The following is a 16918-nucleotide window of genomic DNA, read 5'->3' as shown; positions in this document are numbered from 1 at the left end:
GATCAGAACGTAGGAATGAAAAGGGTTTTTACAACATCCTTGATACATATAGTCGCGTCTATATCCCTTGCGAGTTAGACAAAGTCAACAGTCTTGAAAAGACTGAAAGGCCACATTCAACTGTTTGGCTTAATGATAGTATTGAGATTCAAATAGTGACAGGTTGCTAGCCCATCGCCTAAAGAAGAATCTCAAGTTTGTCAGCCTATCCCTTATCGATATGTAACGAACTTCGCTTCGTCATAGAGATGACGTCATAACTCTGTCAGTGGAATTTATTAATTATCTTTTTTTGTAAAATGAAATAGTAAAATTACTGGTTACATATACTTATATGTTAAGAATACCTGGAATACTATGTTGAGTGATCAGGTTGTACGGTATGAAGCAGCCGGCGGTGTCTTGTGGTATTTCAGCGGTGGATGGAGTATTTTCGGAGTCCTCCTGGAAACAATAATATATAATTATTAATATCTCTAATATATAATAGTTAACATACATACATACACACATACATAATTGTATATAATTCCTTGAAAGCGTCGATACTTGACAGACGCACTAAGCAGTTCTTGCGGTTTGAACAAAGATGTCGCCACAATGTGTACAGTCTAAAATGTAATATACTTACTGTAGTCTTGGGATGTAGTGTAGGTGGCGGCTTATGACACGGCGGCAACCAGTAGTCGTTTTGTTTGAACTTGGACACTATCATAACAACATCATTGCATTACTTACAAAGCATTTCTAAACAACGCCATCTATCAAACAGAACTTGCATTAAGTCACTTCTCTCGATGCTCGACAGACGCACTTAGTAGTTCTTGCGGTATGAATATAGATGTCGCTACAATGTACTGTCGAAAATGGGGCTGGTTTATATGGGTTTAATATACTTACTGTAGTCTTGGGATGTAGTGTAGGGGGCGGCTTATGGCACGGTGGAAACCAGTTGTCGTTTTGTTTGAACTTGAACACTATCATAATTCCTACATTTTATTATATTTAAAGCATTTCTAAATAACGCCATCTATCAAACAGAACTTGCATTAAGTCACTTCTCTCGATGCTCGACAGACGCACTAAGTAGTTCTTGCAGTTTGAACATAGATGTCGCTACAATGTACTGTCGAAAATGGAGCTGGTTTATATGGGTTTATTATACTTACTGTAGTCTTGGGATGTAGTGTAGGTGGCGGCTTATGACACGGCGGCAACCAGTTGTCGTTTTGTTTGATCTTGGACACTATCATAACAACATCATTTCATTGCTTACAAAGCATTTCTAAACAACGCCATCTATCAAACAGAACTTGCATTAAGTCACTTCTCTCGATGCTCGACAGACGCACTAAGTAGTTCTTGCAGTTTGAACATAGATGTCGCCACAATGTACTGTCGAAAATGGAGCTGGTTTATATGGGTTTATTATACTTACTGTAGTCTTGGGATGTAGTGTAGGTGGCGGTTTATGGCACGGCGGCAACCAGTTGTCGTGCGGTTCGAACTTGGACGCGATCATACGAGCGCCGAGACGTTTGTTGCGACCGAGCCGGTACAGGTTCAGATTCGACACCTGAGAAAAATAAAATACAATACAATACAAATTATTTTTATTGCCCATAAAAAAATACATATGCAGCAGAAACATACATTATGAATGTGTATGTTAAGGTAAACGAGAATTATTGACGTTAGGGAATTAATTCTACGCCATAAAAATCAATTTTTGGTGGTTCTATTCTTTTTTGTATTGTGCCGTGTGGTTCCCGGCTCCATTACAAAAAAGAATAAAACCACTCCATCTCTTACCCTTGGATGTCGAGAAAGGCGACTAAGGGATAGGCTTATATACTGAACGTGGCCTATCAGACTTTTCAAGACTGTCGGCTCTGTCTACCCCGCGAGGGATCTACACGTGATTGTATGTATGTATAAATAAAAAAACCGACCTGCTTACTCCTCATGTGACTCAATTTCCCCTCGTGCACGGTAGGATGTGCGCAGTACAAATACGCGGTTATCGTTAATTATTTTAATAAATTATTATATATTGCGTATTACAATAGGCCGGCGCGGGCCCGGGGCTTATATAGCCTATCCCTTAGTCGCCTTTTACGACATCCATGGGAGCGAGATGGAGTGGTCCTATTCTTTTTTGTATTGGTGCCGGGAACCACACGGCATTGTCTTTCTTACATATATAATTTTTTCAACAACCACAATAAACTGACCTGCTTACTCCTCATGTGACTCAATTTCCCCTCGTGCACGGTAGGGTGGGCGCAGTACAAATACGCGGTTATGGCGAACTTGAGGAAACTGTCACCTATCGTCTCCAAACGCTCCAGATTTATACCATCGTTGGCGTTCGACATGGTCAGCGCCTGAAATGGAACATGTTTATTTGTATATATATATATATATATATATATACACATATACAATATATATATATCTTATACTAGATGTGCCACAGCAACTTCATCCGCGTGGAATAGTCATTTTGGGCATCATTGAAGCCCTCAAGGATGATTAATTTCCCCGTTTTCTTCACATAGTTCATCATTTCTTTTCTTCTTATAGCTGCAGCGTGATGTTATATAACCTAAAGCCTTCCTCGATAAATGGTCTATTCAACGCAAAAATAATTTTTCAATTCGAACCAGTAGTTCCTGACATTAGCATGTTCAAACAAACAAACAAACAATCTCTTCAGCTAAATTAGTATATAAACATAATTTTTATTTTTCTTCACAATACAAGTTTGTATGTACAGGGTATATAATGTAAAAATAACTATGAATAATTTCCTTCCAATCTTGTGACTATCCTGTCTACCCGGTAAACGAACACGTCATATTTATGTCTTTAAAATGAGTCTAAGAGTCACTTAATCACCTACACTAATAAATAAAAAAATTATAAAAATTTACATTAACAATAATAAAAAAATTAACATTATTACAAAATTTACATCTATACTAATATTATAAAGCTGAAGCGTTTGTTTGTTTGAACGTGCTTATCTCAGGAACTACTGGTTCTAATTGAAAAATTCTTTTTGCGTTGAATAAACCATTTATCAAAGAAGACTTTAGGCTGTATAACATCACGCTGCAACTATAAGGAGCAAAAAAAATAATGGAATATCTGAAAAAAGCGGGGGAAAATTATTCATCCTTGAGGGCTTCAATGATGCCCAAAATAACTATTCCATGCGGACGAAGTCGCGGGCACAGCTAGTTAAAAATAATAAAAATTAACATTAAAAATAATAAAAATTAACATTAAAAGTATAACATACCTGTAATATAACACTGGGACTGGGCCCCGGATGTCCCTCCAAATTGGGTTGATAATCGAAATCAAAGCTCTTCCCATTCTGGACTTTACCCTCTTCATAATAAGGTTTAAATTCCCTCACACTGTCCCAATTACTAATTTTCCTCTCATAAATATCTCTGGTATCAAAACCCACATTGACCAATTTCTCGTTGACATAACCCTTCGCGTCTATATCCACGTCGACCATAGAGAAACACTTCATTTTTTTTATCTCGTCAACTGTCAAACTCTTTTTCAATTCGGCCAGTAGCATTCTCTTATTTTGCTCAATGCTTTTCAATGTAATCTGACCGTTCTCAAGCACTTCCAATTTATCGTCCTTGTACGGGAACATTTGTTTGACAAGTTCGTTTTCGACTCGAGTTTCGGTCGAGTTGGCGGCGAGTTTGTCTCTGGCCGGCTCCGGCAGTATGTCCAGTATCGGCCTGTCCTTGTCTATGAGACTTCCGTTTCGTATGATGTCGTTTTTGTGTTGTTCTACGGATTTACGGAACTGTTCAATGTGCTAAAAAGTAAAAAAATATATATTTAAACAATTACTTTTTTTACAAATAGCCTATATAATACCACAGGTCATAGTGGTGGAGGCATTATATCTTAATAAGACATTTAAAAAAAATACTTCAGGGTTTGGTTATTTCAAAATAACATATAACATGAATATTGTCACTTAAGAATAGAACCACTCCATATCTTTCCCATCGATGTCGTAAAAGGCGACTAAGGTATAGGCTTAAAAACTTGGGATTCCTTTAGCGGGCGAAGGGCTACCAACCTGTCACTATTTTAATCTCAATACCTCATCAATAGCTGAACGTTGTATATTAGGATACCCCTGGCATATACGTAATTACTTCGTGTAAAAACCTGTTTCACCCAATCCAGGATCCATGGTCGAATGGCAAATCCCGGGCTCCTCTCCAGAGTGGTGAGGATGCAACCGGGACTAAAGCCAGGAGGAAGATTTGTTTGTTTTATAACTATGTATTTACTATTTTCTTGTTACTATGTAAATTACTTACTATGCAATAAAGATATTACAAACAACCCACGAAGCAAATGCTGCAGTGCAGTTTGTTACCGCTTCTTCTGCACTGACGCCTTGGAAGCGGCAGTAAACTTAGTTTTTAAGTAATTTATTTGACGTCAACCAATGTTGTTAAACCATACGTTTTGACAATTATTAAGCGATATATAGTATGCTATAGTAATGAATAAAAATTTTGAATTTTGAAACAAACAAGAAGATTTGCTTCCAAAACTCACCTGTTCCGGGGCAGTCCCCTGTCTAACGCACAGTTCGTGTTCCCTCCTATCCAGCGCGTCATCCAGGGGATCCCCCGTGGGTGCGGGGTTCACCTTCTTGCGTTCCAAGTCGAAGGCCTCGGCCTCGTGGGCCGTTTTGTACTCAATGCGGAAACTAGATGGCGCTGTTAGTGAAAGGATAGATTTATTTTCCGAATCGGAGACAAGTTATCACTTATACATACATACATATGGTCACGTCTATATCCCTGGCGGGGTAGACAGAGCCAATAGTCTTGAAAAGACTGATGGGCCATGTTCAGCTATTTGGCTTTAAGATAGAATTGAGATTCAATAGTGACAGGTTGCTCGCCCATCGCCTTAAAGAAGAATCCCAATTTTATAAGCCTACCCTAAGGGATAGGCTCATAAATTTGGGATTCTTTTCAGTCGTTTCAAGACTATTTGCTATGTCTACCCCGCAAGGTATATAGACGTGATTATATGTATATATATTTCAGTAGGTGATTCCTAAAACATATAAAACAGAACTTCTAATTGCAACAAACATTTTCCTCAAAACCGCATCAAAATCGATTCAACAAGACAGGTCAAACTGAGAACCCTCTTTATTTTCGAAGGCAGTTAAAAATAAACTCACTCATATTAATCTTTCCCGTGCCAAAGCCGGAGTCGCCATCGTAACTCTCATCAGAGTCTGTGTCCGTATCGAAATCGCTGTAACATAAAACATATTATTACATACATACATACATACATACATAAAATCACGCCTCTTTCCCGGAGGGGCAGGCTGAGACTACATCTTTCCACTTGCCACGATCTCTGCACACTTCCTTCGCTTCATCCACATTCATAACTCTCTTCATGCAAGCTCAGCGGTTTCGGGTACTCTTGACCTGACCCTTTACCAGGACGTCCTTAATTTGATCAAGATACGTTCGTCTAGGTCTTCCCACATAACATATTTTAATATGATTATTATTTTATTAAACATATTATTTTTATATTTATTTAGTGCTGTGTGGTTCCCAGTACCAATGGGAAAAAAAAGAATAGCAAACAGCCGAACGTGGCTTTTCAGTCTTTCGATGACTGTTGGCTCTGTCTTCCCCGCAGAGGATATAGACTTGATTATATGTTATTGTAGTGGCCGTTCAGCCTCCATGGACAGACAGGAACTCTGACTTGACATTTAAATGAACAAAACTGACTGACATATAAATATAAAAAAAAGAACTTTCGATTTGGATTTGGAAGAGGAAGACCAGACGGGACGCCTTGAACTGTCTGAAAATCTGGTGTTTTATTTTGACTGACCCACCAGATCTTAGCCCGTTCAGTTAAATAAATAAATATATACGGGACAAATTACACAGATCGAGTTAGCCTCGAAGCAAGTTCGAGACTTGTTTTACGACATACTAACTCAACGATACTGTATTTTATAATAAATACTTATATAGACATACATCCAAGACCCAGGCCAATCAGAAAAAGTTCTTTTCTCATCATGCCGGCCGGGATTCGAACCCGGGACCTCCGGTGTCACAGACAAGCGTACTACCGCTGCGCCACAGAGGCCGTAAATTATGTCATGTCATGTCGTGTCGTGTCGTGTCGTGTTGTGTTGTGTCGTGTTTTGTTGTGTTGTGTTGCGTTGCGGTGCGGTGCGTTGCGTTAAGATATGTTGTTAAAAAAGTTGTTTTGTTACCTAGACATATAAGAACAATCGCTGTCCGCCACTGAGAATGCCTTCGGCGGATTATACTGTCTCGGCTTCTCTGACCAATTTACGCCACCTGAGAACAATGTGAAATTTGTTGTTAAAGAAAGAATGCACCGTGTGGTTCCCGGCAACAATATAAAATAGGACGACTCCATCTCTTTTCCATGGATGTCGTAAAAGCCGATTAAGGGATATGCTTATAAACTTGGGATTTATCTTTTAGACGATTGGCTAGCAAACTGTCACTATTTGAATCTCAATTCTATCATCAAGCCTAACAGCTGAACGTTGCCTATCAGTCTTTCAAGACAGCTTGCTCTGTCTACCCCGCAAGGGATAGACGTGATCATACGAATTAATGAAAACAGAGAAAGAATACGTGATTATATTAATAAACGAATGAATAGAGAAAAAATGCCGTGTGGGTCTCGTACATGTAAAGCAAGCTTCCACGCTGGTATTCTCACTGTGATTGGCTGATAGTGTGTGACGTCATTAATGTCGGCAGAATTCGCATTGAGAACATTGACAACTGAACAATGACAAGGCTGGGTGAGGTGGGAGTAGGTTCAAATTAAATTTCTACACGACTATATATCGTTTCTTTATACCATACTATCTTTGCCCGCAACTTCGTCCGCGTGGTATAGTTATTTTGGGCATCATTGAAGCCCTCAAGCATTTTCCCCGTTTTTTTATATTTCCCATTTTTTCTTTGCTCTTTATAGTTGCAGCGTGATTTTATATAGCCTAAAGCCTTCCTCGATAAATGGTCTATACAACGCAAAAATATTTTTTTTCCTGAGATTAGCGCGTTCAAACAAACAAACGAAGAGTTTGTTTTGAGCTTTATAATATTAGTATATAGATGTATGTAATTGTTAACGAAATCAATGGATGATTGTTAGTACGATTGAACGAATGAATGAACAAAAGAACCCACCTGACTCGGAAGTGACAAGGGTGACGTTTGAAGGCAGAGGCTCCATCAACTCATCGTATTCCGTCTCCGCTGGTATATTGTACGCCATCTCGTTACTCCACGTGCCAATTTCAAAACTCTGAAATGAAAGGAGCCTTTAGAAAAAATCCTCCCTAAATTTGCCATAGCCATAAAATTAAAAAAAGTCTAAAAGCGTTATCGCTTATAACAAAATTCACATGGCTAAGGTAGATAGAAAACACAGACAGATGTTGAATTGCTAGCTTGCATGAAGAGAGTTATGAATGTGGATGAAGCGAAGGAAGTGTGCAGAGATCGTCGCAAGTGGAAAGATGTAGTCTCTCCTACCCCTCCGGGAAAAAGGCGTGATTTATGTATGTATGTATGTATGTATCTATGTATGTATGTATGTATCTATGTATGTATGTATGTAAGTATAATAAAGCTAATCTCGATCTTTATACTCACACTCTCAGCATTCTCTTTCTCTTGCAATATATCATTGATGGTCTTCTCTTTCCCTTCCTCAGGAGATGTTTCAGATTCGTTTTTTTGATCGGTAGCCTCTTTGAGTTTGTTTTCACTGAAATAAAAGCAAATAATAAAAAACCTCATCAAAATCGGTTGAGTGGAAATCGAGATAATCGCGGACAATTATACAAACATGCAGATCAAACTGAGAACCACCTTTTTTGAAGGTGGTTAAAAATGGCCACAGTGAGTAATATTTTAACACAGATTTCTTGTACATGTATGTAAGTACAGGGTATGTTTTTAAGAAAACCTTAGTTACTCGACCACCGCTAACCCCTTTTATTTTGTTCTAAACATTTTTTTAATAGTTTTCTACATTTTATTATTGATCAACAATATAAAATATACAGAAAATGCCAATCACCTGTCCGCGACTTCTTTAACATCCTTTTCTTCGCTCGCGTTATCGCCACACTTCTTCCTGTCATCTTTTTCATCCGCATTCAGTACCTGTTGAAAAAATATACATTTTTTTTTATTATTAACTCATTTTAAACTTTCACATTGCATTATACATATAGACTCTAGTGACCACAGATCATTGTGACATGTTTTGACACGTCACAGATAAATAGATAAAGGTGCGTTACGTGCGCGTTTAATCAATTATAAATGATATTTATTTGTTTGGTCTTAGGATGTTTTAGTGCCCGCGACTTTGTCCGCGTGGAATAGTAATTTTGGGCATCATTGAAGCCCTCAAGGATAAATAATTTTCCTCGTTTTTTTTTTCACATATTCCATTATTTCTTCGCTCCTAAAAGTTGCAGCGTGATGTTATATAGCCTAAAGCCTTCCTCGATAACTGGTCTATTCAACGCAAAAAGAATTTTTCCATTCGAACCAGTAGTTCCTGACATTAGCGCGTTCAAACAAACAAACAAACAAACTCTTCAGCTTTATAACATTAGTATAGACAAGCTGTTGCCCGCGACTTCGTCCGCGTAAAGTTCGAGTTTAATCTTAATCATACAGTCAGATACAGACAGACAGACAAAAAATTAAAAAAAAAATCTCTTTACGTTTCTGTCAAAATATTAAATGTACAGACAAAATATTTTTACCGTTTTATTATAAGAAGTATTTTGATTTTCAGTTTTTTTAAATAAAATACTCAAAGAACACAAAAAAAAATATTTTTAATAAAAAATAATATCTTGTTTTTGTTGGGACTCGAACTTGGACCGCCAACTTCCCAGTCTCACTCGCGAACCACTGGACCATCGAGGCCGTTACGGTGGTGTCGAAATTAAAGTAGACTACATACATATGGCCACGTCTATATCTTTTGCGGGGTAGACAGAGCCAACAGGCTTGAAAAGACTGAATGGCCAAGTTCAGCAATTTGGCTTAATGATAGAATTGAGATTCAAATAGTGATAGGTTGCTGGCCTATCGCCTAAAAAAGAATCCCAAGTTTGTAAACCTATCCCTTAGTCGCCTTTCACTTATATTTATATGTTATAGGTATAATACTGTCGTATAATGATAAATGACTTGAATTTTAATTTTCGTAACTTATATGCAGGCAAACTCATGTCTTGAGTTCATTCAAATGTCGATAACTTTTTTTTAGGGAACGGATTTTGATGAAACAAACTTTAAATGTTCTTCTGAGTTAAAACAAAGCAACTGGTGAAAGTTTGAAGTAAATCGGTTCAGTATTTTCGGAGATAATCGTGATCATACATACAGACAGACAGACAAGAAATTAAAAAAATATATTTTTGCTTTCTATTATTCATTCTAAGTGTCCCTCTATCCATTTCAGTCAAAAATACAAAATGTACAGACAAAATGTTTTTACTATTTTATTATATGTATATAGATATTGTATGAGCGTTGCCCCGCGCAAAAACTTATAAATATATAAACTTACACCACACGGCATCGTTGTCTCACCTCAGCCAAACTCCATCCGAAGTCCAGCGGCGGCCAGGAAAACCCTGGGCGCGTGGTCTTGTCAATCTTCGGTATCCCCAGGCCCACCTCTATTGCCACCGCCCGTCGTATTTCATCAGCTATGAGCAGTGCATTAATTCTGCAAAGAATATCACTACATAGTATAAAACAAAGTCGCTATTTTAGTCTGTTTGTCTGTATGCTTAAATCTTTAAAATTACGCAACGGATTTTGATGCGGTTTTTTGTAACAGGTAGAGTGATTCAAGAGGAAGGTTTTTATGTATAATTTTTTCCGAATTTTGAACCCGTGCGAAGCCGGGGCGGGTCGCTAGTAAATAGATATTAATACCTTTTATTGCACATAAATTATAACATTTTATTATATTGATAATAATTAATAGTTCAGAAAAGGTTCTCGCAAATATATTTGAATAAACGTGAATTCGTCGACTCCACGTTTATTAAAAATCTTCTACTACGGCATCAAAAATACACATGATAGAAACAGTACATATAGCGAGAGCTAAACGACTTTTGTATGAGCACTTATAGGATTAGTAGTTTTAATAAATAATATACATATATTTTGTTAATTCTTATACTTTTAAGCACTTATCAGCCACTTTACTTGTTGTACTCGATTGCGAGTGGCGTGTTTAGTTTTGTTCAACTTTTATATCACCATTGTATTTCTATTTGTGAGGACCTATAATTGGCTTTCTTGATATGTATCGTGTTTATGTATTTTCATATAATTAGCTGTTGATCTTCCTTGTAAAATAAAATAAAAATAAAATATCAATTGGTAAAATCACATATTAACGCCATCTAGCGCAAATCGGCGGAACTACGACGTCAATTTGTTACCTGTATAGCACACAAGGTAGCGCCACGGTGGCAAACCACAGGGGCGCGGCGAACGGATGTACAGTGCACAGTTCCGGTAACAATATCTGTTTCTGGTCCAGTCTGTCTCGTTTCGCACGTCGGGTCCTCTCCGATGATACGGGTAGGGCTACGCCTTTGCGGTTCACGTATCTGTTGGAAAAAAAATAATAATTATAAATCAACCAATATATGTACATACATATATACACAGATAGTGCATAGTACCTACTACATAGTACCTAGTACAAATTGCCTAATATGTAGTTCCTAATTCCTAGTATATAGTAAATAATACTTAGTACTTAGTTAATAGTACATCGTACAAAGTTCCTGGTACATAGTACATACCTAGTAGCTTCTATATAGTTCCTAGTATGAGGACCAAATACGTTGTACATAACATAGTACCTAGTACAAAGTAAATAGTATATAACATAGTACCTAGTACAAAGTAAATAGTACATAACATAGTACCTAGTACAAAGTATATAGTACCTAATACGTAGTACCTAGTACATCACACCTAGTAACATTTACCGAATACGCAGTATCCACTAACGAGTACGTAGTATCCAGTAACAACTAACCTGGGTGTGAGTAGGTTCAGTCTAGCGCTGGTATGGTCCACGTCCAGCAAAGGCTGAGACGCCTGCGTCAGAGTGACGCCATATTTGCTGCTGTAGTATTTTCTGAAGCTGCTGTGGCTCGCGGATGGGAATGCCGAGTCTGGGGTCAGGTTCCAGCATATCTCGGCGACTAGGAAGAACTGGAGACAATATATATACATATACATACATAGATAAAATCACGCCTCTTTCCCGGAAGGGTAGGCAGTGACTACCTCTTTCCACTCGCCACGATCTCTGCATACTTCCTTCGCTTCATCCACATTCATAACTCTCTTCATGCAAGCTCGGCGGTTTTGGGTACTTTTGACCTGACCCTTTACCGTTTACCTATATATATATACACAATATTTAAATATAAATTTTTCTGTGGCGCAGCGGTAGTGCGCTTGTCTGTGACACCGGAGGTCCCGGGTTCGAATCCCGGCCAGGGCATGATGAGAAACGAACTTTCTCTAATTGGCCTGGTTCTAGGATGTTTATCTATATACATTTCGTTATAAATACAGTATCGTTGAGTTAGTATCTCGTTACACAAGTTTAGAACTTACTTCGAGGCTAACTCAATCTGAGGAATTTGTTTTATATCTAGCTGTCCCGGCAAACGTTGTTTTGCCATATAAATATTTTTTAAGTAATTTCTAATAAAATTATTAAGTATTTACAAATAATTCATAAAAAAATTAACAAAGTAAAATAGATAGATAAACTCTTTATTGCAATAAAGAGTTTTTTTTTTTAATTAAAATAAAAAAAAAAGTTTTGTATAATCTGCACTTCTGGTGAATACCTGCGGTTGGTCCTGGTTCCTGTACCACGGCGTGACCACGGCTTCTTTATACTTCTCAGGGTCAAACACGAACACTTCGCCCGGTTTGAGGAGAGGGTTCTCCATTTTCTTAACTCCTTCCTGTTTTCAACGAGAAAAATAATAGTTTAAAAAAAACTAAAAAACTACGCTTTATTGCTAATCAAACTAAAAAATAGAAAATAAAATTTAAAGACAAAGGAATTATAAAACAGTAGTAGCAAGTCGAACAATCGGTTATAGTCAATTACCTCCGATTAAAATTATAACAAAATTAAATTTATAAACAAAACAATTGAAATCTGAGTAAAAAGCGTGGGGTGCCTGATGTAGTAAATATTAAAATCATTCTATTAGCATATATTTATGACAAGAGAGTTATGAAAATGAAGTAAAATGCACCCCACGCTTTTTACTCTGATTTAAATTGTTTTGTTTATAAATTTAATTTTGTTATAATTTTAATCAGAGGTAATTGACTATAACCGATTGTTCGACTTGCTACTACTGTTTTATAATTCCTTTGTCTTTAAATTTTATTTTCTATTTTTTAGTTTGATTAGCAATAAAGCGTAGTTTTTTAGTTTTTTTTAAACTATTATTTATTTTCTATTTTTTAGTTTGATTAGCAATAAAACGCCTAGTTTTTTTATACAATTATTTTTTGGTAGAAGTGTTAACTTCCTACTACTTCTACTACGCTGTATAACTATCTTACTAGAAATGACTTTCGCAACCATGCGCCCATCGCCGGAGGTTTTCACAACTAACTTTCTTAAAGTTATATGTGGCCTGATTGGATTAAATCTCATAATATTCTCATCATCATGATTCTTTTTTAGGCGATGGGCTAGCAACCTGTCACTATATGAATCTCAATTCTATCTTAAAGCCCAATAGCTGAAGGTGGCCTATCAGTCTTTACAAGACTGTTGGCTCTGTCTACCCCGCAAGGGATATAGACGTGATTATATGTATGCATGTATGTATGATGATTGTTAAACCCAGTTGAAAAGAATTTTATAGTGATAAATCACTGTTAATAATATTTTTGACTATCCAGCAAACATAACAATTTTCGATTGTGGCCTTGCCAGGAATCAAACCACAAGATTAAGAGGCAGATTGATACAGGAACAAAAATATTTCAAACATACCTCCACTGCCTTTACAACCAGGAACGCAACAATGTTTATCTGAAGACATCGTGGCACTTTTGTAGTAAAATCTGTCTTTCACAAAAACAAACACAAACTTGGGACTCCTATCTCAAATAATCAGGTACTTTTTACAGGAGTCCTATCTCAAAATATCTGCACAACACAGTGAACACAGTCAGAGTCCAATCTCAGATGATAAAATCACACGAATATCCGGAAGAACAAAGCTCGACTCAACGGAAGATTCCAAACTCCAAATAACGACAAGTTATCAGCACAAAACAAAGTGCAAATAGGTAAATACACAGGCACCGGTAAAAAAACAGAAAGAAAGTTTACAGGTGTTAGAATCGAATTCAAAACTTACTGCAAAACTTATTTTACATAAATAAACAAACTGTCACTCATTTTCCAAGCGAGTATTACAGTGTTGCTATTATAAATATGCAAAAGTTACATAATGTTAATTCAAGAATCGCATTAATATGTTAAATACGTATTAAATATCGCAAAGTTCTGTAGGTAGTAACTTTATTCTTGTATTGTTGTAAATTTAGTTGTTCAATTTTCATTTATTACTTTTGTTTTATTACTTATATATTTTTTATTGTTTTAAAATATTCTACTAATTCTACTATTGTTTCTAATGGTAATTCTAAATGGAGCAATGCGATGAAATAAAGAAGCCTCAGGTTAATAGTGACATTATATGGAAATATATTACATCTCTTTTTGACTCATTATACGTCAGAACTTCTTGGTTTCTTGTATGGAGATTACTGGCACTGGTGCTATCTCTGTCTCTCTTACTCTCATACGAAGGATCTAAAAATGAATTTATTAATCCTGGCAGTTTTAATAAGGATAATGAGAAACTCTTATCAAAATATTGCATTGTCATCGGTCCTTGATACGTGTGCAAAGTTTCAAGTTGATCAGACGTTTAGAAATCAGTGAAAATTAAGCTCAAAGATTCCGTTACATACATACATACATACATACATACAACCCAAGCTAATAAAAGCGTAGTAAAAATATTATATTAGTGTCGTGTGGTTCCCGGTACTTGTACAAAAAAGAATAGGACCACTCCATCTCTTTCCTATGGATGTCGTAAAAGGCGACTAAGGGATAGGCTTACAAACTTGGGATTCTTTTTTTAGGCGATGGGCTAGCAACCTGTCACTATTTGAATCTCAATTCTATCATTAAGCCAAATAGCTGAGCGTGGCCTATCAGTCTTTTCAAGACTGTTGGCTCTGTCTTCCCCACAAGGAATATAGACGTGACCATTTGTATGTATGTAAAAGATATTAAGACCTTTTAACGGTAAAATATTGTTGATATGTCATTGTCCGTTAATAACACTATTGCACACAATGTGCATTCGTCCACGATTTAGATTTAAGAGATCTATATTTGTAAATTGACGTCCGGTGAAAATGCTGCAGTGAAGTTTATTCCGCCGCATCTTCTACACATGCGCTTTGGAAGCGGTAGTAGTTATAATTAGATTAAAGTGATGTGACGTCAATAAGTGGTACCTTGTATGCAATTTTGAAAATAAATCTATTCCATTCTATTCTATTCATACAAACATATAAACACGTCTATATCCCTTGCGGGGTAGACAGAGACAACAGTCTTGAAACACTGAAAGGCCACGTTCGGCTGTTTGGCTTAACGATAGAATTGAGATTCGAATAGTGACAGGTTGCTTGCCCGTCGCTTAAAAGAAGAATCCCAAATTTAAGCCTATATCTTAGTCTAGAATTATTCTTACCTTTTTCCCGTCTTTGCTTTCTCCGTCGGGGAATAATACAGGCTTCTCAATCTCCGCGTGTTTCTTAGCCTCCGTGTGTTGGTATATCAGCTCCAGAAACGACCAATCGATGTCAATTTTAGTCGTACCATCTTCATTGGTTGCTGTAATTAAAAACGGCCAAGTTAAAAAAAAAGTGCCGTGTGGTCCCCGGCACCAAAAGAAAAAAAAAAGAATAGGATGTCGTAAAAGGCGACTAAGGGATAAAAATTTGGGATTCGTCGCGGCTACTTGCTGGATCACGTGTCTTTAGCTAAAAACCACGCCCTCGTGAATATTGTTAAACTATTCCGCAAATTAAGGTAGCAGTGATTCTATGGATCTGTAAATCACCTCTCTTATCTAAAACGCCACAAGATTAAGAAATTCTGAAAAACTTACTTTTAATGGTGGGCACAACATAATAATTGTTGTGCGTAGACCCGTCACTCTGTAGTTTCATCCCGCGCCTGTGCACGCGTAATACTTCCGCGAAAACGAAACGCATGAATCTAAAAATAAATTAATGATTAATATCTATTTTATTATAAAAATAAATTAAAAATTTCATCCAAATCTAAATCATTACACGATACTCTTGAATATATATTAAGACAAGTTAAGACTTGTACGTCTTAACTTTGGCACGCGGGTAGCAAGTCTATTTTCTTTCCATGAGTTTTTTTAATGGTTTTTCCTTTTACATGTTTTCAAATAGGATAACATAATTAATAGCATAACAGACGTTCAATAAAAGGTAGAAATTACACCGAATGATTGTTACATACATACATACATAAAATCACGCCTCTTTCCCGGAGGGGTAGGCAGAGACTACCTCTTTCCACTTGCCACGATCTCTGCATACTTCTTTCGCTTCGTCCACATTCATAACTCTCTTCATACAAGCTCGGCGGTTTCGGGTACTTTTGACCTGACCCTTTACCAGGACGTCCTTAATTTGATCAAGATACGTTCGTCTAGGTCTTCCCACTCCGACCTTTCCCTCCACACTCTCCTTGTATATCTGCTTAGTCAACCTGCTTTCATTCATCCTCTCCACATGACCGAACCATCTTAACATACCCTTTTCTATTCCTGTAACTACATCTTCTTTCACATCACAACATTCCCTTATCACGCTGTTCCTTATCCTGTCACTCAATTTCACACCCATCATACTCCTTAACGCTCTCATTTCCACTGCATTTATTCTGCTTTCATGCTTCTTTTGCCATACCCAACTTTCACTCCCATACATTAATGTCGGGACCAACACGCCCCTGTGCACAGCCAGTCGAGCCTTTTTGGATAGTTTCTGACTGCTCATAAAGGCATGCAAAGCTCCATTCACCATGTTCCCCGCGTTCACTCTCCTTTCAATATCACTATCATACTTGCCATCTGATGTAAACTTTGATCCTAGATATACAAACTCTTTCACTTGCTCCACTTTTTCTCCTCCAATCAAAATATTACATGCTGTCATTTCTTTCTCCATTTCAAAAACCAGTGTTTTAGTTTTACTTACGTTCACTTTCATTCCTTTCTCTTTTAAAGCTTCATGCATACAGTTTACCATCTCCTGTAACTCCTCCGCTGATGACGCCAGTATAACCTGATCGTCGGCATAGAGCAGACATTTGACGAGTAACTCATTCATCCTTAATCCACTTTTAGACTCTTTCAAATCTGTCAAACAGCTATCCATAAATAGGTTGAACAGCCACGGTGACGCAACACATCCTTGCCTAACGCCTTTCTCAATCTTAAACCACTCAGTGTGCGCTCCGTTTATCCTGACACAAGCACTCGAATCCTCATATAAGGATTTCAGTGCTCGTATTAAGAGACTGCTCACCCCATGCATAGAAAGTGCTGACCACAATTCATTCCTCTCAACTCTGTCAT

The 16918-nt window shown here is 37.1% G+C and overlaps 1 protein-coding gene across 1 annotated transcript in view; it reads right to left on the bottom strand.

Annotated features, from left to right (window-relative positions):
* LOC106133681 (endoribonuclease Dcr-1) overlaps window positions 1–16918 on the bottom strand; it is a 55649-nt gene that overhangs the window by 14378 nt on the left and 24353 nt on the right. Inside the window, exons 19-34 of the mRNA XM_060952116.1 lie at window positions 15410–15519; window positions 14990–15132; window positions 12029–12148; window positions 11200–11378; window positions 10592–10762; window positions 9723–9861; window positions 8185–8270; window positions 7755–7869; window positions 7287–7404; window positions 6329–6416; window positions 5255–5331; window positions 4615–4778; window positions 3308–3853; window positions 2235–2387; window positions 1439–1576; window positions 348–444 (exon numbers count right to left, since the gene is read on the bottom strand). Coding sequence (XP_060808099.1) covers window positions 348–444; window positions 1439–1576; window positions 2235–2387; window positions 3308–3853; window positions 4615–4778; window positions 5255–5331; window positions 6329–6416; window positions 7287–7404; window positions 7755–7869; window positions 8185–8270; window positions 9723–9861; window positions 10592–10762; window positions 11200–11378; window positions 12029–12148; window positions 14990–15132; window positions 15410–15519 — 2444 coding nt within the window. The remainder of the gene's footprint in view (window positions 1–347; window positions 445–1438; window positions 1577–2234; window positions 2388–3307; window positions 3854–4614; window positions 4779–5254; window positions 5332–6328; window positions 6417–7286; window positions 7405–7754; window positions 7870–8184; window positions 8271–9722; window positions 9862–10591; window positions 10763–11199; window positions 11379–12028; window positions 12149–14989; window positions 15133–15409; window positions 15520–16918) is intronic.

Source organism: Amyelois transitella, chromosome 28 (assembly GCF_032362555.1).
Source record: "Amyelois transitella isolate CPQ chromosome 28, ilAmyTran1.1, whole genome shotgun sequence".
Classification (NCBI taxonomy): domain Eukaryota; kingdom Metazoa; phylum Arthropoda; class Insecta; order Lepidoptera; family Pyralidae; genus Amyelois; species Amyelois transitella.
The sequence above is the reverse complement of the archived record's forward strand: the minus strand, read 5'-3'. Positions and strand labels throughout refer to the sequence as shown.